Source organism: Python bivittatus, unplaced genomic scaffold (genome assembly GCF_059951505.1).
Source record: "Python bivittatus isolate LINGU-HERP-01145 unplaced genomic scaffold, Pbiv_v1 ctg000850_np1212, whole genome shotgun sequence".
NCBI lineage: Eukaryota > Metazoa > Chordata > Lepidosauria > Squamata > Pythonidae > Python > Python bivittatus.
The window spans coordinates 28,400,022-28,424,379 of NW_028277112.1; the positions used below are offsets into that span (position 1 = coordinate 28,400,022).

Genomic DNA, 24,358 nt, shown 5'->3' on the forward strand with positions numbered 1-24,358 from the left:
ATTTGATTTGGATTTCTCTTCTGTTTGCTCACTTTGCATTTTGCAAATTGATAAACATAAACAATTACAATATATATTTTTGAAAGCATTCTTGCTTTACAGCATTTTTTCACACCTGCCTAAAACTTTTGCACAGTATTGTATATGCAAAAGTCCAATAAATAGCCAAAGTAGCAACATAATTCATAATAATGTGAAAAAAGGGAAAGATTGAAGGCAAAAGGAGAAGAGGACGGCAGAGGATCAGATGGTTAGATAGCATCACTGAACAATGAGACTGAAACTGAGCAAACTCAGGGAGACAGTGAAGGACAGGAAGGCCTGGCGCAATATGGTTCATGGGGTCACGAAGAGTCGGACACGACTTAACGACTGAACAACAAAATGTCTACACATAAAATAAGTATAGCTTTATATGTATCATACTCCAAAATATTTTCTCAAAATATCCATCAATTAGAATGTAAAACTTAAAAAAGGGAACATAAAATGTGTAAATCACCTTCAAATATTTACATTTTTAGTTTTATACATAACAGTGTTTTATGAGCTTGTGATTATTTCCATGGAAAAAAAGTTGTATTTTTAAATTAAAATTTGTATTTATTTCATTAAATTTAGTATAGCTGCCACTACAGCAAACTCTGGGCAGCTTACAAAATGTAATACTAACTTAAAACAATCAAAAATATAGACAAAACAAAACAGACCAGACTAAAAACAACCATTAAAACAGAGCATGATGGCCCCTTCACAATGGCCCTAACACACTGACCCCAGGATTGGGACTAAAGCCTTAAGGACTTTTTGAAACTCCAGGAGAGAGAACGCCATCTTTATCTCTGGGGTGGGTGTTTTCCAGTGGGTGGATGCTTTTCCAGTATGGCAGAGAAGGCACACTTCCTACTTCTCACAAGATGGCAATGTTTAACCGAATAGCTAAAAGGAATTACACAAGGGAAATGATTCCCCATAATGTTGGAAGATAGTTATTATATGATTTAATAAAATATATACAGTTAATAATTGTTGATAATTGTTATATGATATATAGGCAATAATTTATTGATAGTAAGTGATGTCATAGTAAAGGCCAATATTCTTTCTGTGTATTCAAAATCTTAAGTCTCAAAATGTATACTGTTCATATAACATACCAACACAATTTTGTCCTGAAACATCTGATTCATAGCCACTGTTACAGTTACAACGATAGCTGCCACGTAGGTTTTCACAAATCCCATTAGAGCAAATATCAGGATCTAAAGCACATTCATTTATATCTGCAATCATAATATAATTGGTCAGAGTATATTTCTGCAGCACCTTTTATTAAAAACCCAATGTTATATTGTATATAAAGTCAGCATTGATTTATATTTAATATAAGCATCAATAGATGAATCATCTTAGTTAAAAATCTAGGGACATATACATTGTTATTTAAAAATAGCAGCATCAAAATATTCAACATATAACAATATATTAGAATGAAATCAATAATATGTAGTTCTAAAGAAAAGTCTGTAGTCATTATAACAGTTTACCTGCACAAGAGTACTTAAAGTATTTTCTGCATGTGCATATTATTATGGAACATTACCTCTTCCATCCACAGTAATTCCTACTCCTCCACTACAAAGGCCATGGAACTCAGCTTCTCATGAGAAAATAAAAATGGTGAAGCACAACATAAGTAGAGCAATTATATTAGCTTTTAATATTTTAAAACATTTTGCTGAATGGAGTTAAATTCCTTGAAAGTTCTGCTTTTGTTCACACACATTTCAACACAAAATAATCTCATTCATCTGTAAATAAAACAACTTCAAAAAGACTTCTTAAAATAACAACATAATTTTACTGTATATACTCATTACACATATTACTTACATTACTTACTATCAACAGATTATATCTTCATTTACAGTGCAGAATAATATCTTCTCAACTCTGCAATATTATTGTGTACTACATACTACCCCACCTCCACACGCTCCAAAATCCCTGGACAATTACACTACATTGCAGCAGAGTAGTAACTCAACTAATAATTTTACCATTGGCAAAGTTGGTAAAATATAATTTTATGGAATGCAAGTATTATTGCCTTAAAAACAAATCTGAAAGTATTGGTTTAATATTCAATATCCTCTATTTTTATATTTAAAAAATTAACAGCCGTTACTGTTAATCTCCAAAATGTTTTCTAACCAAAATACTTAACCAGAATCAGAGCAATTGTTCTACCATAAACACATACACAGCTGTTTGCATGAGACTGTTATAGAATATGAGTAAATAAGCTTTTTGGAACAGAATCCAGCTTAACATCTGAATCCAATTCAATTCAACTTCATTTAATATTTGGATTAATTTATTATGAATGTCTTTTGTACATGCACTTTGCTTTCCACATTCTTATTTTGTGCTATCCTTCAGTGTGAACTGTACAGTGCTCTAGTTTTTACTAAAACTGAATTCAACCCATTCTGAACTTTTTATGCAAAGTGTGTTCTTTGTATATAAGCAGTGTGTAATGCACTAAGCAATATGAACCTTAAAGGGAGACAGGGATGTATGTTACTAGTGGTTTAAAGCCAAATAATGTTTCCTACAGAAAAACATACATAAGTACTAAACTCCCACTAAAAAACAAAGAGATATACTTTGACATGAAACTGATTTGAAACAGCATTGAAAGCCCAGCAGAAAACAAATGTCCAAGACACATAATATAATATTTTGGGAGACAAAGAAAGAAGCCTTTTCCTCTCTTTGTTTGCATTGCTAACAAAAAAGGCAGTAGATTCTTCACAATAAAAACTGCTTTTAAAAATACAGATTTATAAGATCTTATATAAGATCTTATAAAAATACAGATTTATAATCTGTCATTTGATTATAATTTATTACAGGCAGTCCCCAGGTTAAGAAAGTCCAAGTTACGGACAATTCATACTTACGAATGGGCTGCCTATTACTAAAAATGGGGGACAGTGTTCTCCTTCCTTGACCCAATAAATCACTGAAGCCGCACAATGTTTTCATGAACTGCTGAAGCCACACATTTTTAATATACAGCCTGTTTTCAGCAGTTCATGAAAACATTGTATGGCTTCAGCGCTTCGTCAGCTCGAGGAAGGAGAGTACCCTCTGCCATTTTTAGTAATAGGAAGCCCATTCATAAGTACAAGTTCTGACTTACATACAAATTTGAGTTAAAGACAGACTTAGGAACAGAACTCATTCTTAACCCAGGGACTGCCTGTATTTGTATCAGGTATGAAATCCAGAATGATACCCCATTACCTGAATTCTTGGCAGGACATGGGTGGCATGGCTCTCCAAAGCCATAGTCTAAATTGGCACAGCAACATTCAGATTTTGTCACTGCTCCAGGAAAAGGGCGTATACATATCCCCTTTTTGATTCCACCATAACATGTGCTTCGCATATGAGTATCTAAGAGAAGATGGACAAAGAAGTACATAAAATGTCTTACTCCAAAATGATATAAATAAGTATTCTCATTTTAAAAAATGAATCCAATTTTTTACAACTTATATTTATGGATTCATATGGAATTTAAGACTTAATTTTTGTAAAATTCCATACCAATCAATTATTAACATCCAGCTGTGATTTATGTAATTACATTTAAGGACTGTTTCTAAATGGGCATTCTACCTATGTTACAAGTTATTTCCTTTGTATCATACTAAAGTTTATCAGTTAATTTCCTGGAGGAAAACATGCTATTTCAGGTATGAAAGAATCCATGTTTTGCTTTATATATGTATGTATGTATGTATGTATAATCTAAGAAATATTTGTTGTAACAGGTGATAATACTTAGCTGATCTTGGCTAATGTGAAAACAGGTTAAGAAGGATTGGACCCAATTAGCACTTGAATAGGAAACCACTAGTAAATCCAAAGGCTGTAGGCTAGACCTAAAATGTTTTCTTAAAGTGGAAAAAATACTTACCTACACAAACACGACCATCAACTCCAACAGCTAGTCCAGGTGGACAGTCACAGCGAAACGATCCTTCTGTATTAATGCAGTGGCCATTCATGCAAATACCTGGAGTCTGGCATTCATCAATATCTATTAAGAAAAAAAGAAAATTGTACTCATGTGAACACCAATGCTCATATTGCTTAAAAAAATCAAGAATCCTACTGAGGTATGTAGGATTGCTTGATGAACAGATAATGTGGCTTTTATTAGTCAATAGATTTTTCCTACCGTTTTTAAAACAGTTCGCTATGCTACATCCTCAAACTATCATATAACTTACACCCTAATGTGGTTGAGCACTTGGGACCACTTTTTTAAAAAACTATTTTCTGCAGCCAAGAGAAGGTCCATAATATCATGAATTAGAAGTAAATGGAGCCCTTTTTCTTTATTTTACTTGAAGTTTCTCGGCTTCTTTTTCCTTCTGCTATTTTAAATGATTAAACTTATCCAAAATCTTAATGAGTGCATTTTGTTCCCTAGCCCAAAAGAAAAAAAAAAAAGTACCATTGATTTTCTACTGAATTTTATCAGTGGGGTCCTGGGGATTGGTGCAATTCCAGACAGTCCACAAAAAGATTGTCTAAGAACTGTGAAGTATTCTTATGCTATAAATTAGTGTTATGTATAACTAATTCCCCATGGTCGTTCAACAACTATTATTGAAAACAATCTGGTTTAACATTATGTGTAGCTACAGTGATGTGTCTGGTTTCAATTCTGCAATTTTATTAAACATTTTAGCAACAAAAAGGTAGCATATGCATGCAATAAATAATAAATATTTCCATTACACTTTCAAATTCAGAAACACATAACAATAATAAGATTCACTGGGAGTTGGGTGGCATATAAATTTAATTTAATTATTGTTGTTTTTGGTGTTCTATGTATAGAACTTTTTTTTAATACAAATACTGGTCTCATCAAGATAGGTGTAATATATGTACCAGTACAGTAACGTCCATTAGGAGCCAGGACAAACCCAGGTTTACAGATGCACTTGAAACTGCCATCCTCATTAATACACATTCCATTCAAACACATGTTGGTAGTTGTACATTCATCATGATCTGGAAAATAATGCATTACAGATTACAACTGAAATAAAATCTGAAATCCTTTTTTAAATCCTAAAAGATTTTTTTTTTCTGTTAGGAGATAGGATTCTGATCTAATGGAAGCTCTTGATTTAGGACAAAAAGAGGTAGGCAGTTTTTACTAATTTTCTTCCTTGTGCCAATCCCCATTACCCCCCACCCCAAAAGCTAACAGTATCCAATAGAATTTCTTAATGCTTGGAGTGCATCTTTAGCAGTGCAAGTTGCAAGCTTTAATCAGGACAGTTGCATCTCCCATTAGTAGTAAATGTGAGCAATTATAACTAAAACAAAACAATTAATTCAAAACTTACTTAAAAAATAAAATAAAATAAAATAAAATAAAATAAAATAAAATAAGAAATGCATACCAACACAGTTTTTCCCATCAGTTGTCAGTTCAAAGCCAGCATTGCAAATGCATTGGAAACTTCCATCAGTGTTCACACAACGACCATTCTTACAAAGGACACCATTCTGAATACACTCATCAATATCTGAGAAAAACAAAAGTAAACATTTCAATAACCAGCTATTATTTTCTTTGCTAGAGTTTTATGACTACCTTCTTCTATGAATCATGGGTACCCAATGATTTTCTGACTCAAGAGCCAGAAGTGGGACTTACAGAGGTCAAAGGTGGAGCAGCAAGAAAGAAAATGGATATAGGCAAAGCATAAAATGGGTATCTAATACAAAAAACACATTTTTTAAAATCCCTTCAACTTTTCAAATAAATTTACTCCTGATGTCATCTTTAAAACCACAAATTTTAACTGAACAAAAGTTCCTGGCAGATTAAGAAGGAGCCCAAGTATCTTTTTCTAATAGCGATAAAATTAATTAAAACTAAGCTATGACCCTGGCCAAGGACCAAGATGCCATACTCCAAGTATCAGTTGCCTTCATAAAAATAATGTGTAGCTGCACATGACACAATTCAAATCAGGACTCTTTAATCAATGCCCACTACTGAGGCCCTAATTTGGATTGCTACATTTTTTCCCAAACCATTTTCCCCCAGTGGAAACAGTAGTTTGAGGACTATTTTGAACATGTGTGGTATTCTTCTGCTTGCTTAATATGAATTCCCCCTCTGGCTATAACTTTTGGAATAAAACAGATGACCAGATTTAAAACAACATATAGTTCCAGTGACCATATGCTTGTTGTGCAGAGCCATGAGAAATTATATTAATTGAAAACTTCCAGAGTTAATCATGGCATGCTGAAAAGAAGCTGGATGTACAGAAATACAACTTATTTATTTATTATTATCTAAATGGAGCACTCAAGGCAGCAAGAAGGTTACAACTTTTCATCTTTGAACGTCATACTGAAATCTGAGCTCTCCCAGCCAGCAGAATACTCTTTATCGCCTGCTATTAACTAAGAAACAACCTTGCAGAGAGAGTCCAATATATGCTGGGAATCAGTAGGCCTGTGGGCTATAATTATGATCCTATCATCAGGATCAAAATAGGCCTAAAAGCTTCTTCAAACTTTTTTGGTCCTTTTCTGGTAAGTATTAACTTGCAAACAATGTAAAATGTGGTTGGAAAAAAGGATCACTGAAATCTTGTTAACAGAACCAGTAACTGTTTTACTGGAACTGCAATATGTTCTGTGCATGTGGAATGTTGCTTTAATTTTTCATTGTTCATTCTCAAAATGAGATACATGTGTGTAGATCACTGGAGTTAAGCATGGTACACCCAGTTTGTCAAATTTTGCTTCACTATACCATAAATTTAATTAGATACCTGCAAACATTAAACCATTGACAAAATAATCTTGTTTTTAGAATTGAAGAAGGATCAGACTCAGGTCAAATATAAGCATACATAGAATGTACAGATGTACAAATAACATTTCCATACCAATGCAAGCCTGCTTAGTAGGTGTTCTTTGGAAACCTGTATGGCATTTGCAATAATAAGAGCCAGGTGTGTTCACACAGTCTCCATTAGAGCATGGATTTGATATGCACTCATCAACATCTATTGGCATCAGAAAACAGTACAATCAGATTTCATAATTTGTACATCGTCTTTTTCACAAAATACATTTCATAAACATACTCACTCTGCAGTGAGATGGGCGGTGACAAATTTGAAATATAAATAAATACAATTAGCTTACTTCATTCAATGTACCATTTTAAAAATGTTTTCTTGAATCATAATTGTCAAACTAAAATATGTTTAATATAAACTATCCATTCACTTTTTCAAAAATAGAAAATAGTATTTCATTCCATACAAATAAAATCTTCAAAAAGGAAACAAACAAATATAGAACTTTACACACCACTAATTATTAAGGTTGAGTACATTCTCATTTTTTTTTCTGTTGTTGATTCTAGTGATCTTGTTATAGAGATTTAAATATTTTGGCTGTTTTTAATAAAATATGACTAACAAACAAACCAAAATACAATATCACAGAAGTCAGGTAACATTAAAGTATTCCCTAGTCATAGGTCCTTATTCTGCAGAAAAGCTATTGCTTAAGTAATTATGGGCAGCACCGTCCCTGCAGACACTTCCTTATGTTCTTGCCAAATTTCTGCTCTGCCTGACTTAAAAAATTAAGCTGCTTCATTTTTTTTAAAGCAACTGACATTCTGCAGAGCAAATTGCAATTATTAGAGCATCCAGCATTATTTTTTTCCCAACAGTACTTTTGCCAAGAAGCACTGTGGAACAAAAAATAATGGCTTCATAGATATTCTTTGAAAGTAAAGGTTACAAGTGACTAGCCCAAAGCTTTGTTTGGCAGGGTGCCCATTTTTAAACAAAGTATGTCTAGAAAAAATCAGTATGTGTGCCTAGTCCAAAAAGGTGCACACATCTGTGAGAGAACCCAAAGCATCTTCCCAAAATATCAAATGCCTGCATCAGCCCAGAAAGGGCTGATATATGTATTTGTTATCCAATCCTATGCTTTTCACGAACATTGGTTTAAATGAATATCCATTTATACTTTTGTTTTTGAATGAAATGCATTAAAAGCTTGAACATATAATAACATATACAGTATAAGCTTTTGTTTAAGGCACAGATATTCAAACAACAAAATGATAAGCATTCCTGGTCAGACCAAGATCATGACAAGTATAGATACCTACTTGAAATGAGAGGAGTCTGCAGGTTATAAAATTAAATAACACTTCCGTTGCTGAATTCTATAGGTTGTAAAATTAAAAAGCTTATCCTTCATTGTTGATTTCAAACTAGCCAACAAGTTAAAACTCCTTGTCAATTTGCCACAGTGGTGTTGGAGATGTAGGATAAAAGCTCAGCCCTCAATTAAGCAATGGTCAAAATTCCCAAGGATGATTTTATTTGGGCTACCGGATCTAGAGTGCAAAAATCTGATCAACATTAGTAGCAAAGAGTGATACACTTCTTGGTGCCATCTCATGGTCATCCAGATTTTTGCAGCATAATCTGATAATCCTAATTTCACTGCAGATGTGAAACAAATTAAGGAGTCTTAACCACTTCAAAATTTCACTTCTAGAGAAGAATGATCATTCTATTATCTTGAACACTTTCATTTTAAGTAAACAGCAATAATGTTTGATTGCTATCACTAGTGTCTACTCTCCCCTGAAATGGAAATAAGAAATTCCTAGGCCTTAAATATAGCACAGTAATGGATCTTTTAAACTAGCCAGGAAAACACCTGCTATTCACTGCCTGATAATAAAGAAAATTTGTAACATTAATTATACATCACTAAGTGCAGACTCATACATTAATTCTCCTGCAGACTCACATATTAACTTTATGGAATTTTATTTTGGTATAAATTCTATTCTCTTAAAAGACTAATTACCCTCAGTTTACTAAAAGGAGAAAGCTTGCTTGCAACTCCTTTTCCCAAATCTCTTTTGAATTTCTATTAGTGTATGTTACTGCCCAGAGAAAGTTCTAGTATGGCCTGAGAATATATCCAAGATACTCTTGAAACTCCCAACTAAACATCTATGCTTGCAGCCTATTCCTACATATTTTTTCCAGTTAATGATTTAGTTCAGTATGAAAATATCTGACCACTTCAGTCTTTCAGTTTAATCTACCACATATTCCCTTTGTTCCCTTTTCTGTATCTTTTTTATACTTTCACTTTTCATCTTTCTGTCTCAAGCCAACTCTTTTCTGTACTGGACAGATAGTTTATGGATCCTCAGATAATGATAGCACAGAGTACTAAAACAACACTGTTCCATACAGCAAGCATAATTCCCAAATCTCCTATTACTCCTATGGAAGATTTCTCAGTGTCTGGAATCAGATTTAAAGTCCACATGGGAACACACGCGTCCAAATAACTGTGATAGCAAACCTGATTCTATGAAGTTTTGTTGTGGTGGTACTTATAACTGTTTTGGTAATCTCTTCATGTATGTAAAACAGACTTCAAAAATCCTGTACACGCAAAAGGTTATTCGTCAAGCCCCTAATGCTTTTTTTATCCTTCTAATAGTATACAGGTAGTCCCTAGTTTAAGAAGGAGTTCTGTCCACAAGATCTGTCCTTAAGTCAAATTTGTAAGCCAGGGTTATTGTATAATATTGTATAAGTAGTATTGTGTCGTTAACTTGAACCATTGTGTATTTAACTCAACTCATTGTGTAAGTAACTCAAATTTTGCTGCTACAATAGGCTCTGTTCTTATTTATTTATTTATTAAACTAATTTATATAGCTGCCCATCTCACCACAGGCGACTCTGGGTGGTGTACAACAAAGCCAAAAACAATCAGTGAATACATTAAAAACATAAAAAGCAAAATAAAACAGAGAATAAAAGGATCTTAAAAATAAGGGAGCCACCTCACTAATTCTCCCATCCCCTGGGGTTCCCAGGCCTGCTGGCATAACCAAGTCTTAAGGGACCTCCGGAAGCTCAACGATGATGAGGCCAAACTTACCTCAAGGGAGAGAAGATTCCACAGTGCAGGGGCCACAGCAGAAAAGACCTGCTGCCTGGGGCCTGCCAAATGTAGCTCCCTAGGCAATGGAACCCGTAACATGCCCTCTCTGCTGGATCTGGTAGGATGGGCAGATGAATTGGGGAGAGGCAGTCCCTCAGATAGCTCAGTCCCGTGCCATGAAGAGTTTTAAAAGTCAACACCAGCACCTTGAATTGGACCCGGAAACAAACTGGTAACCAATGCAGCTTGCGAAGCATAGGTATAACATGTGTTCTACTAGAAACACACATAACTGCTTGCACCACTGCATTTTGCACCAGCTGAAGTTTCCAGAAACTCTTCAAGGGCAGCCCCATGTAGAGCGCATTGCAGTAGTCTAACCTGGAGGTGACCAGGGCATGAGTGACCATGAGTAGGTCCCTCTGATCTAGGAATGGGTGAAACCGGTGCACAATACGAAGTTGTGCAAAGGCCCTCCTAGCCACAACTGCCACCTGCTCTCAAGCAGGAGTCGTGAGTCCAGGAGGACCCCCAGATTGTGCACAGGGTCTCTTTGGGGCAGCAACCCCATCCAGTACCAAAGATGGTAAAATCCCAGAACCAGAAGGGCTCAAAACCCAGAGCCACTCAGTCTTGCTAGGGTTCAATTGAAGCCTGTTGTTCCCCATCCAGATCCCCACACCCTCCAGACACTGAGATAGGACACCCACAGCATCACTTAAGTTGCCAGAGCGGAGATGTACAATTGAGTATCATCAGCATACTGAAGATACCTCATCCCATGGCGAAGGATGAGCTCACCCAGTAGTCTCATATAGGTCTTAACTATGGGTCATCCGTAAACCGGGTGTTCTTAACCTGGGGACTACCTGTACTCAATAGAATCTGATGTTAGGGACATTTGTTCACTTTAGTAGACATACAGTATGCATGTCAAAATCAAAACTAACAGTTATAGCACTATCCTAATTAATACTGTAACCATATTATTCATTTTTCATACAAAAATAAAATACTTGGCTTGATGTGGGAATACTAAGTCGAGGACTACCTGTACTGTACATATACAGGTATGTCTAAGTCTGGTAACTTAGTCTATGCCTTCTCTGTCTTACTAAAAGCTTATGTGAAAGCCATGATAGGTGGCAGTGAAGAGAGTACAGCAAAAGTGATGGCCATTCAGAAAATGAATAAGAATACTAGTTGATTAGTATCTGCTCAGAAAAAGGTCTGTTTGAATATGTGGGTTAAACCTAATATATACATTCAGATGGCAAAGAAATGTAAAAGCATGGTTATTTTATTGTTCATTACTGTATATTAAAGGCTGAAACTAATGTAGTATACAAAGATGAGGAGAGGTTCTGAATGTGGGACAGACTGTTTTTTTAGAAGTGTCAAGAATGAACTCTGGGGGAAATGGATATACAAATAAAAAAGTGAAAAAAAAATCCTAAAGTAAAAGTAAAATGACTGCAGGAAGAGAAGAGTATTAGAAAACAGGTTAATTCCCCAACAGAATTAAAGGAAAGTAAGGAAAGGAAATAAACATGTAAGGAAAAAGATATAAACATTACTTGTATCTAAGTAAAAAGCATTATTTTGCAGGGTGCTACAGAAGTATGTGGAATTGTACTACTAGGAAGTATGAAAAATGATGCTTGGTGGAATGGTGAAGGATCAGGATGTGGATGAAAAATGCATATAAGATAATGATTACTGCAGAAAAATGAGGAAGAAAAATGAAGAAAGATGAGAAAGATACTATATAATGTATAAAGAAAAAAGGCAATTGCATGAAAAATGTGAGAATAAAATCAAAGAGAACAAGAAACAGTTAAGATTAAAGTAGCAGAGAAAATGCAAAGTGATTTTTATGGAAAGAAAATTTGTTCTGCAGGTGGATAAAAAGAGCTAAACAATGAGCATCCTTAAGAAGGAATTCGATGAAATTACTTTGAATGAATTAAAGAGAAAGGTAGCAACAATGAATGCAAAAACTGCAGTTGTGTGGTCTTAAAGGTACCTGGGAAGGTGCCTGGCAGAATCTGGACTGAAATGGTAGTAATAGAGCAAAATTTAAGAATTGCAGTGAGACCTGATATTGGGCAAGGGGTATGACCAGATTTTTGCTCTTCAGAAGGTCACTGACAAAGGTATGAATGAAAGTTTAAGTTTTATGATATAAAGAAAGCATATGACTTATGAAATTGTGTGAATATGGAATTGAACATTTGTGCTCAATGAAGTACGAATGGTATATGATGGAAGTAAAGGATGCACAAGAATGGAATTCTGCTTAACACTGCAAGGAATAAGACAAGAATATCCCCTGATTTTTAACATTTACAGATGAATGTGAATGGAGCAGAGAAAGAAGACCAAAGAAGTTGTGGTTTGATAAAATTATAAAAATCCTCAAAAGAGAGATGTGAGAAGATTAAAGAAAATAAAGCAAAGCATGGACATGGGAGAAGCAAAGATAAAAAAGTACAGAAAGGTATGAACAAATGGTAATGGTAGAAACTAGACTGAACTATATTTCCTTTTCTTACCTCCTATCTTATTTCTTTGGCTTATTATTATTATTATTATTATTATTATTATTATTATTATTATTATTATTATCATTGACACTGTATAATTCTGCTTATTCAAAAAAGGAATAAGATAGCTATGCATATGTGTGTGTGTGTACAAACATTAATCATCTCCAATTTACTAATATTTCTTTAGAGATGAAAGACAGAACACCTGCTTTAATAAGTTTTATAAATATTTGCTTTATGTTCCATACAAATATATTTATATTTAATAAGCAAGTCTCAATGTATGTATAGTACTTTGACAGAATTTGACAGAAAGAATCTCTTCTTTCTATTCAGATCAACCAATATAAAATTAACAGTTAATATAGTGGTGAAAAAGAAATAAAATCAAATCTTCCCTGTCTTTTTAGTAAAGGACTACCCAGCAAGAGTTGTATGAAATCATATTGTCCTTTGACATCTTTGTAATTTGCCCAACATACTACTCCAACTATCTATTATTGTACAGTGTTCTATGAACACTTTCCTACTCTCTGAACATCCCAGGTATTCTCTTTAATGTTCTAACTTACATGGGAATTGATTACAAAACACTTTATTCTGTTTTCTCCAAACAAGCCAGTTAATTCAAAACCAATATTCCAATAAAGAGCTTTATGGATCAATTCATAAATACACAGTTCGAAATATGGAGGTAGTCACTGAACCATTAGGAGTTGCTTCGGAGTGTATTCTAATAGTTCAGTATATACTTCCTATATAAATTTGTTTAATCATCTGATTACCCAGGTATTGCAAAGACTTTCCTGTTATTTTTCTTTTCTCCAAAAAGTCTTGAGAGGCAGAAGGATGGAGAAGAAATTCTTTAATCTTTGTATTCTAATTACTTTTTACCTAGCAATTATGTTACTAACGTATAAATTTTGTAAAAAAAAAAACAAAAACCCACACAGACACCCTCTCCAACAGAAAACATTTCCTTCAATTATAAGCTTTAAGTCAGTGTGATAAGTACAAATAAAAATCATTTTCATGTTATCAGTTCATTTAAAACATATCAGTCATATCAATCTACATTTCATTGTAAAGAAAGCTATAGCAGACACCTGATCTTGCAAGAATGTACTAGAATTAGAAACCCATTTCTAAAAGAGTAATATTTTAGAGAAGGATATAGTAAGGAAAAAAGGGTGAATTTGGAAGTTGCACTCACCAGTACAGTCTCCATTTGCATCCTGCTTATATCCCATATTGCATTCGCACCGGTAACTGGAAATAGTTGGGATGCAGCGCCCATTTAAGCATAAATTTGGATGATGCTTACAGATATCTATTGTCTGATTGAGTATTGCTATGGAAAAATGTGGGTACTATTAGAAGTTTGGACTGCTACCTCTAAAGTTTTTTTTTTTTTTTAAAAGAGGACCTTTATTTTAACATTAAATAAAAAATATTGTATTATTAGGTGAAGTTAAGGTAATCTCAAGTCACCAGCACTTTTTGACAGTCAAGGTGGTGGAATCTGTCTTAGAATGGAATGTAGGAAGATTCTGGAAACATTTCAAATTAGACTTGACCAGGCAATAAGGATTTCAGGTAGCTCAGCCAGGATAAGGGCTTGTTACTTATTTCAGGAGTTCTTTCTGATGGAAATAGGAATAGGTGAAATTTTCAATTGACACAGGAGGAAAAACAATATTTTTTGTCTATAAGCGTCGTAGTTCTGTCATTCAATATGCAGTTATATTATAGTACTGAACCTCTTCAGATTCTTACTGAAAACTTTAAGAAAGCTCTAGCAGCAAAGAGCTTCAGCACATATATTCTCTTATTTAAATTGTACAAAGATTTACATGCTTTTTAAAGAAGTTTTAGACAATGTACATGGCAGAAATATGGATTAGTCAACACTGTATTTCATATTTAAAAAGCCTACTTTTATATATTAAAAATGTTACATTTAAGATGGAATATATGTGTAAAATCATACAGCCTATATCTAACTTAAGAACTTTACCTATAAATGGCAATATTAAATTAGCACTAAGAGAAGCTATGTGCCACATCACATTTAATGTTTTATAGGAAATAAATAATACAATTTGACTTAAGTTATGGAATATTTCCATGCTCTAATCTAAGTTGTTAGAATAATGTACTGTCCACTCATGTTAATCTCCAGCATTCAAGTGGACAGAACATGGTGCATTGATATAATGTTATACTATACTTTATTTTTATACTTAACTATTTATTTAATTATTTATTTTAAAGTATGCTTAAATCAAGCTTCAAAATGAATCCTCAAGTTATTTTGTTAAAAATAATTAATCTTTATTGATTACCCGAGTATTGCTGGTTGGATTTAAAAGATAAGGGGAAAAAACCAGAATAATTCCTGCTCAATTCAGTTTATATTGTTTCAATGTTTCCACTTCTTCCTCTTTCTTCAGTAATGACAGAAAGGACCAGTTGAGAAGGTCAACAGGGAGCTGCTGCCATCATTACCAAATCTAATAGCAAGTCCTATTATAGACATCACCTTCCTGCCTCTGTGCCAGCCAGCAAAAAAGAACTCATAATCTTGACAGAAAAAAGCCTAACTTTAGTGTCTTGGATGCTAATAACTATTATTTATCTGTACAATTATTCATATCCCTCCTTCTCCTAAGATGTTAGATAGCTAACAATAAATTATGGGGACTTATTTTCCTCTTTCCTGTAGTTCAGTTTTTGCTTGGTTTCTTCCCTTAATTTTAGTAGAACTGCAATCTCTCTCACATAACACTGAGATTCATAGCTTTTCATTCCTTACATATACAAGAAGTGAAAATCTCATAGCTCATACCAGAAGTCTATATGAAACTGTGTTGGAATACAAACTTGGTTGTATCACAGTGAAAAAGCCTAGAGTTTTGGAAACGGAAATCAGGTTCCGGTGGCTTCCACCAGTGGGGGACAAGGGAGCAGTCAGACCGATGAAAGCAGCATCACAACATCGCAATGCAAGTGCTATCCCTGTTCTACATGTGTTATGATGTTGCCCAGATGCCCAAAAGAGGTACAGTTTTCACTGAGATACTTCTTTCATCATTCTGATGAAAGCAGCTAGATACTATGGATATCACAGCCAGGTTCTGTTCTCTGTCGGGGAAGAAAATGGAAAGAGATCCCATAGTGCATGAAAACATGGAAAGGCCAAATGTAGGTCAATTAATATTTTAATCAGAAATTAAATGGATAGAAATGATATGTATGTATGTATGTACAAAATGAATTAGAAATTTTACATAAATTTAATTAGTCACTGGATGTGGGTATAGGCTTAAAAATGTAAGGAGAATACAAATAATTTGATCAAGCATAAATATAAAATACTGCATGTTCAGTCTGCAAGATGGATATCATACTGAATGGCTCATAAGTGCATAAAAGCAATTGGAGTGTGCTGGTAATGTAAAACAACTTGGGAAACAATGGGCAGAACTGAGAAAAATCAAGTTTATATTGTCTGCAATGTTTCACTGAGAAAAATATAAAGCAGACATAGAAATAAACCCTACTAGTTTTAAGCATTAAGTAGGAAAGGATGTATAAAAATGTTTACCGGACAAGCCTTCAGTTCTATAATTATGCAATCAAGCAACTTACTCAGTCCCGTAATGATGGGGCCATTTCCTGTGGGACCTTGGCCACCAGTCCCTATTCCAGTTCCATGCACACTTGGTGAAAAGCCATTTCCACCAGGAATAGGGATGAATCCTGTTCCTCCTGGACCAAACCCATTTCCATTTCCACCTGGAATGAAGCCATTTCCTCCTGTGCCCCCAGGCCTGGAACCACCTATAACAGGAATGCCATCTATGCAAAGTCCACGATATTCATCTATAAAAATTAAAACAACACAGAAACTTATAATCACATATTTTCCCAAAAGATGCAAACAGACATCAGTGCATTGATTTGAAAAACAGCATTTCACTATAAGATTTACTACTCTTCATATATAAAAATGAGTGACTATTGAGTAGATCAACTGGTATAAAATTACTATAAACGTTATTAGTTCAAAATTTAGTTCCAGTTAGTTAAATGATAAATATTGGCAATAATTGTGAACATTTAAGTGTTAGATAAAATTTAAGTCACCTCCAAGATAATCATATTCTAAGACAACATTTCTCAAGAAATGATTGTAGGCTTTCGATAAGCAAAATATTCTTCTAATCAAAGTAAATGGAACAACCAAGGGAAGCAATCAGAGCCCGAGCATAAAGGAATGCAGATAAGAGAGGCAACATTAGAACAAAGAATAATTCTGCATTGTTTCCCAAATTGATATTCTCCATTCAGCCACTACAAATGCTATTGTCCTACTCAGCAAGTCAATGGGTTACTAGCTGAAGATGTTGAAGTTGTAATTCAATCATTTTAAGGGAAAAGAGGGACTTCTGTATAGAACAACTCATACATATACAGTAGAATGTAGGAAATTATTATTTTTCTAATGCAAACAAGCAGTTCATAAAAATAACAAAATTTTCTTGCTGATTATGTTTTGTTTCTGTATGTAACCTCATCCTCCAAAGCTCCCACTGAATGAAGACATAAAAATTTGTCATCTACTCAGTCAGTTTAACAATGTAATGAAATGAAAGCTGTTTCATTAAATCCAGATGAATAATCATTCCTCCAAATAAATTTGATTTGAAGAAATGTTTCTAATAATAATAGGAAAAACTGGCTCAAACCAGAGGTAGTGGGGTATAAATGGATAAATACTTAAACTAAACAAAACTTTTTCATTGTTTCAGGATTGACGTTAAAATGAGTTTAACAATATTCCAACAATTTTAACAAGCTCAGAAATTTACCAGAGCCTCTAACAGGACACATTTCGGGGATGGATCCAAGAGCCCAACACCGCCCAGATTCACAGCAGCACTGCATCTTGGTAAACCTGCCCAGAAGCTCTTGTGCACAGCGACCATTCAGCAGACTGGAGAAACAAGTGCCTGCTCTTTGATCTGTATATTAATTTTAAAAAATCACTCATGGAGCACTTAGTAAAAACTTTTCTTTAACCATTATAAATACAAATATAATCAGTGAAACAGGCAATACTTTACTCTGCACCTTGTGACTGCCACTACTGTGAACATAGCTAAGAATGCATGGGAAGGCCACAGACCAAAAAGAAAAGACAAAGCATGGGTAGAGATTTACATCTGTCCCACGAATCAAGCAACTTGCTTTTGCCACACTTAGTCACTGCTTAAGACTTTTCCTTCTTCTCTGCAACTAACAGTGGAAGGAAGAAATGATTTATTTACTTAGTTACAGAACTTATAACTATAGCACTTATATGGCTGCCCACTTTCAGCAAAGTGACTCTGAATGACATAGAAAAGAACCACCCTTTCAAAAGAGAAGACTTGGATTTCTTCTTCTCTTTAGCCCCCATACTGTCTGTTATCATGGACACTTGATTACATTCTCTGAATTTTTGCCTTCTGTACCAAAAAGTCCACCAAGTTATACTGGAGCTACTAACTGAGACCTGGCATACCTACTGCTGAAGTAGTTTTCTGATACAGGGTCAGAAGAGTACAGAATTATCTCTTATAAAGAAAGGTGGGGAAAAAAGACAAGTGTATAAAACCATAATGTTTCCTTTTTTATAAGGCAAAAATAATTGGGAATGCCACACTGCATACCATCTGATATCAGAAGATCTTGTTTTCTGGAGTTAATCAATCTTTTTGACAGATTTCAAATTAAGCAAATTTTTCTCTAGCTTTGTATGAACAAATACATAAGCTGTTATTATTTCACCATTCCAAAACAAATGTCAAAATATTAATCAAAAATTAATATGAGGTTTAGTGAAAACCAATGACTTTCATTTTGAAAATTCTGTAGAATCTCAATCAATACATTATATATAAAATATGTTATTTTATAGGAGGCTCCAAATAATTTGTAAACAATAAATTTCTAAAGTGTTAAAAGAGAAAATGTCTGTAAAACTGTAAAGCAATACCTGTAAGTTCTGTATTCTAGTCAATGCTTATGGATCACAACTACATTACATATGGACACATCAGGAAAAGTAACCTTAGTTGCAGAATAGGCAAAGATTAGAAAGTTAATCCAGAGACTAGTAACTTTAATGAAAGATCTGTAGAAAGAAGGGTAAAAATTGCTACTTTTTGGAATGGTAGCTTACCAATGCAACGAGAGCCATCTGTGGATGTCACAAAGCCACGTGGACAAAGACAAATATAACTTCCCACAGTGTTGGAACATTCACCAGCATCACATATTCTTGGAATGAGGCTGCATTCATTAATATCTAGAGATAGAAACAAATGAAGAATATATTTATATGCTTCTCCACAAAATGAAATCATTTTTAAGATAGGTTTAATATGTTATTATATATGATATCACTTATGGTACTATCGTAGGCTCTATCTGTGCAAGCTCGAATTCTGATTATTTGGTATATATCCACAAATATTGAAATTTACTGCACTTCTATATCAGATTTACAGAAATAATATTAGCAAGCATATTTAAAAAGTTAGCAAGTAATGGAGCATACTTTATAGAGTATAGGAAATCCTATGCAATTTGTTGTCTGCAACTGAAACCAAATTTCATTACGCTATAGAAAATTTATACAAGATAAAGCTAAACTGTGGGGCGGAGGTCAGACACTTTAATGTGAAAAAGGATATTGTAAATCTAATTTACAAAAAATGCATCTTATCTATGATAAAAATCTACACTGATACAAAAGATCTCTAGAAGCATGGCGGGGGGGAAGGCCTAACTGCAATACTATTACAATGTGAAAATATATAGTCGTGTGAAAAAGAAAGTACACCCTCTTTGAGTTCTATGGTTTTACATATCAGGGCATAATAAAAATCATCTGGTCCTTAGCAGTTCTCAAAAATTGGTAAATTCAACCTCAGATGAACAACAACACATGACCTATTACACCATGTCATTATTTATTTTACAAAAAGAAAGCCAAAATGGAGAAGCCATGTGTGAAAAATTAAGTACGCCTTATGATTCAATAGCTTGTAGAACCACCTTTAGCAGCAATAACTTGAAGTAATCATTTTCTGTATGACTATCAGTCTCTCACATCATTGTGGAGGAATTTTGGGCCACTCTTCTTTACAACATTGCTTCAGTTCATTGAGGTTTGCAGGCATTTATTTATGCACAGCTCTCTTGAGGTTCTGCCACAGCATTTCAATCAGGTTGAGGTCTGGACTTTGATTGGGCCATTGCAACACCTTGATTCTTTTCTTTTTCAGCCATTCTGTTGTAGATTTGCTGGTGTGCTTGGGATCATTGTCCTGTTGCATGACCCAGTGTCGGCCAAGCTTTAGCTGTCGGACAGATGGCCTCACATTTGATTCTAGAATACTTTGGTATACAGAGGAGTTCATGGTTGACTCAATGACTGCAAGGTGCCCAGGTCCTGTGGCTGGAAAACAAGCCCAAATCATCACCCCTCCACTACCGTGCTTGACAGTTGGTATGAGATGTCTGTGTTGATATGCTGTGTTTGGTTTTCACCAAACATGGCGCTGTGCATTATGGCCAAACATCTCCACTTGGGTGTTGTCTGTCCAAAGGACAGTCAGTGTTCCAGAAGTCTTGTGATTTGTTCAGATGCAACTTTGCAAACCTAAGCCGTGCTGCCATGTTCTTTTTAGAGAGAAGAAGCTTTCTCCTGGCAACCCTTCCAAACAAACCACACTTGTTCAGTCTTTTTCTAATTGTACTGTCATGAACTTTAACATTTAATGTGCTAACTGAGGCCTATAGAATCTGAGATGTAACTCTTGGATTTTTTGCAATTTCTCTGAGCATTGCACGGTCTGACCTTGGGGTGAATTTGATGGGACGTCCACTCCTGGGAAGATTGGCAACTGTCTTGAATGTTTTCCACTTGTGAATAATCTTCCTCACTGTAGAATGATGGACTTTAAATTGTTTGGAAATGGCCTTATAACCCTTCCCAGATTGATGGGCAGCAACAATTGCTTCTCTTAGATCATTGTTGACGTCTTTACTCTTTGGCATTGTGTTAACACACACCTCAATGCTCAAGACCAGCAAACTTCAGCTTTTTTAGAGGTAGTCACACTTGCTGATGATCAATTGATCAAGGGCATTTGATTAACAGCACCTGGCTGCTACTTAGCCTCTTCATACCTATGGAAGCAGTAAGGGTTCATTTAGTTTTTCACACATGGCTTCTCCATTTTGGCTTTCTTTTTGTAAAATAAATGACGACATGGTGTAATATGTCGTATGTTGTTCATCGAGGCTGTATTTACCTACTTCTGAGAATTGCTAAGGACCAGATGATTTTTATTATGTCCTGATACGTAAAACCACAGAACTCAAACAGGGTGTACTTTCTTTTTCACACAACTGTAAGTGTTCTTTCTAATAGATCAGAAGGAAAGACCAACATTTAGATTAGTATTTTCTTTTCTTTTATAATGCATTCATTCTACACTGAGGATCTCCAAGTGGTTATACAAAGATAGGGATGATCTAAGTGCTGATCTAAGTGCAGCTAAGGGCTAATTATGCTTTGGTGGTAAGGTACCTGTAGGACCATCTGCTTCAGATAGAACCTACTTGTCCAGTTCACATGTTCTACATAGGAAAATTAAAGGTTCCCCCATGGGAAATTTGGGGAGCAGGAGTCAATGCTTCTCACCCTCTGTAGATTTCCCAAGATACTTTTTATCAGAAAATTAATCTATTGCAATTTCTATGAAAGTTGCCGAATCCTGGTCAAGTGTGATTTCTTTTAGAACACAATAGGCCTAAATTATACTGAAGCTGGTCTGAGAAAATTTATGCCTTGAATAGAAGATTGCCAGTTGCCACTAACATCTGTTCTAGTAATGTGTTAATTTGTCATGTTTTATTGGCTTATATAATACTATTGCTTTCCTTTTAGTCTTTGTTCATAATTTAAATTAAATCTAATAAATATATAAATAACTGTTAAGATCATTGTTGGAACAAGTTGCTTAGTAATTATAAGTAATGTTTGTAATAGATTGTTTTTATGTAATTGCTACATCAATTTTGTTTTATTTTAGATTATAAACTGCTAAGAGTCTTCAGGAAATATGGTGACAGGAAGTACAGAGAAAAGAAAAAAGAAGAGAACAGAAGGTCATTATTGGAATGGTACACTTAATAATTAATTTTTATGATGATGTACTGTTTTTATGTAAAAGTTACAACTCTGTTGTTTATTTTAAATTGTAAACCACTCTAAACTTTCAGGGAGGATATGTAATCAATCAAATTTCTATTTATTTTTTTCTACTGTAATAAAATATTTGTATATATCCCATAGCTTTCTTGAAAATAATGCCTTCAAATTATTTATATTTTTGACCCCCTATGTTTTAAAAGATTTTTCGGCTGCAGAAATCTCAGAGATATATATTAAAGAGTAAATGTAGAAAAGACAAGGCAATTTAGTGAAAATCTGTCTAAAGAGAGAGGAAGAAGGTTTATCTATGGATCTCATATGGATAATGTTTCCTAATAGCATTTTAAAATAGGGTTTAAAATATATTTTTTAAAATAGCATTTTAAACACTGAAATTTTCCTAAGAAAGTCTATCAGGACAGTTATTAGTTTCATGTCACACTGTGTTAGCTATATCATTCTAATAAAGAACCACACACTTTGGAAAGTGTAGGTTATTATTCAGAAGGAATTATCCAATGTTAGGAAGAATGCTTTTGTTTAGCACGAGGTAAGGACATCATTGTTACATGTTCCTGTGGTTATCAAATGTATTGTGGGAGAGCCATTTTTAATACCATTCTCTACACAAAGATAAAGTTGATACACATGTAGAATTTTCTGGAAATCTAGATTAGGGGGCTTGTACTGGATACCATACAAAATAAATAAATAAATAAATAAATAAATAAATAAATAAGCATATGTCAATTTCACATACATTATCTGATGAGTGGAACTTCATGTTTGTGATCAAGCTAATTAAGTACTTAAGAGGTTTGTACAGGAGTATAACTTTCTAATCACCCTTATCTTTTTCTTACACTCAGTATCATAAACATATATTTGTTGCACTCAGCAGTACAGTATACACAGCATCTCATCCCTGTGTCCACATTGGCAGGACAGTTCATAGTACTTTAAATTATCGCATCAGATGAAAGCACATCCATATTTTTTTATAAGATCCAGAACGTATCTCTCAGAGATCACTTCAGGTGATAGAGCAGGTAGCCAGATTTGTATGGCTTCAATTATGTTCATTTTGAGCACAAAAAATCTGGTAATTGACTATGGTGAAAGTATGCATTTAAAAAAATGAACCAGTTTCACAATTACTTGAGGCCAAGTAGGAATAGCATACTGCTAACATTTCTCTTACCCCCACCCCAATACTCAGTCTACAGGAAGGCAGAGGACTATCATACTTGAAAATATGATCATAGCCACAATTCTAATCTTTCAGTTAGCAGGAAAGCAATATTAGTAGTATCATTTCTAAAGCAATAATACTAAAGAATATCTCACTTTGTACATCCTGCACATAGGATAATACTTTATTAAAGTATTATCCTACTTTACATCCCATTACAGTAGATATAGTACTTTGGTACTGTGTAGGCTTGTAAAAATAACCATGCATATGAAGTTCATGCGAGAAGCAAAAGTTTTATTAGTAAAATAGTGGATATCCCACTCCAAATTTTGATCCTCCTATCCAAATTACGTTTCCCTGTCTTTGAAAATTGTAGTCAGCCCTATGAATTTAAACAATCCACTGTCATATATGCATTGTTGCTTCTGTGCTGGCTGATGAAAGGAAAGTAAACACCACACAGCTGTAGGATTTGGAAACAAGGCTAAGAAAAAATATTTAAGTTTCTGGATTCTGTGCAGTACAAACAGCTTCTATTTCTTTCCACAGGAAGTACATACAATCCTGATAATATCAAATCTATGAACTGACTCCATGACAATCACATTACACTGTAGTAAAATAGTACTGGAGTCCTTTCCTCTACCCCAAACCTTATTCTTCTTAAGATAATATATATTTTTCTATTATTTTCTTCCATTAAAAATGGGAAACATTGTATGCAGTTCGACACTATGTTAGAATGTGAAGTAGACTTCAGTAAGGATATTTGTTTAATTGCCAGTATTTTTGAGCTACCAATGCTCAAAACAAACATGGTACTAAATACACTTCAGAACTTTAAACTTTAAAACAATAAATTGGAAAAATAGAAAGACCTTCTATTTTTTTCTTTTTTAAATTTTGTATTAGCTTTTATTGTTGTAAACTGTAATCTGTAATAAAATTACTATAAAAACAATAAATTAAATAACTTAAACAACTATACAGCAAAATTAAGAATAAGGAAAAATGCTTAAAAAAATAGTGTTCGTACATTTAACACCATTTAAAAGTGTTAAATGTACATTATAAAATAAAGTATGCAAGGGGAGTGAAACCACAAAAAAGAAACTTGTTTCATATTCCCATAAATTTAGCCTTCTTAATGGTAGGATAAATAGAAGAACGTCTAATACAGATCTTACATTAAGGCAGATTCATAAGGTTCTGTTTGTTTAGTTAATTCTGCTGACAAGAAGTCAGCTGTGAGCAATCAAGCAAGAACCA

General features: G+C 34.1%; 1 protein-coding gene across 1 annotated transcript in view; it reads right to left on the reverse strand.

Annotated features, from left to right (window-relative positions):
- The window catches only part of FBN2 (fibrillin 2), a 152,697-nt gene that overhangs the window by 86,826 nt on the left and 41,513 nt on the right, over window positions 1–24,358 (reverse strand). The window contains exons 8-18 of the mRNA XM_025177307.2: window positions 18,850–18,975; window positions 17,495–17,647; window positions 16,272–16,505; window positions 13,834–13,971; window positions 7,008–7,127; window positions 5,499–5,624; window positions 4,978–5,100; window positions 3,992–4,114; window positions 3,313–3,465; window positions 1,604–1,657; window positions 1,158–1,283 (exon numbers count right to left, since the gene is read on the reverse strand). Of these exons, the coding sequence (XP_025033075.1) occupies window positions 1,158–1,283; window positions 1,604–1,657; window positions 3,313–3,465; window positions 3,992–4,114; window positions 4,978–5,100; window positions 5,499–5,624; window positions 7,008–7,127; window positions 13,834–13,971; window positions 16,272–16,505; window positions 17,495–17,647; window positions 18,850–18,975 (1,476 nt within the window). The remainder of the gene's footprint in view (window positions 1–1,157; window positions 1,284–1,603; window positions 1,658–3,312; window positions 3,466–3,991; window positions 4,115–4,977; window positions 5,101–5,498; window positions 5,625–7,007; window positions 7,128–13,833; window positions 13,972–16,271; window positions 16,506–17,494; window positions 17,648–18,849; window positions 18,976–24,358) is intronic.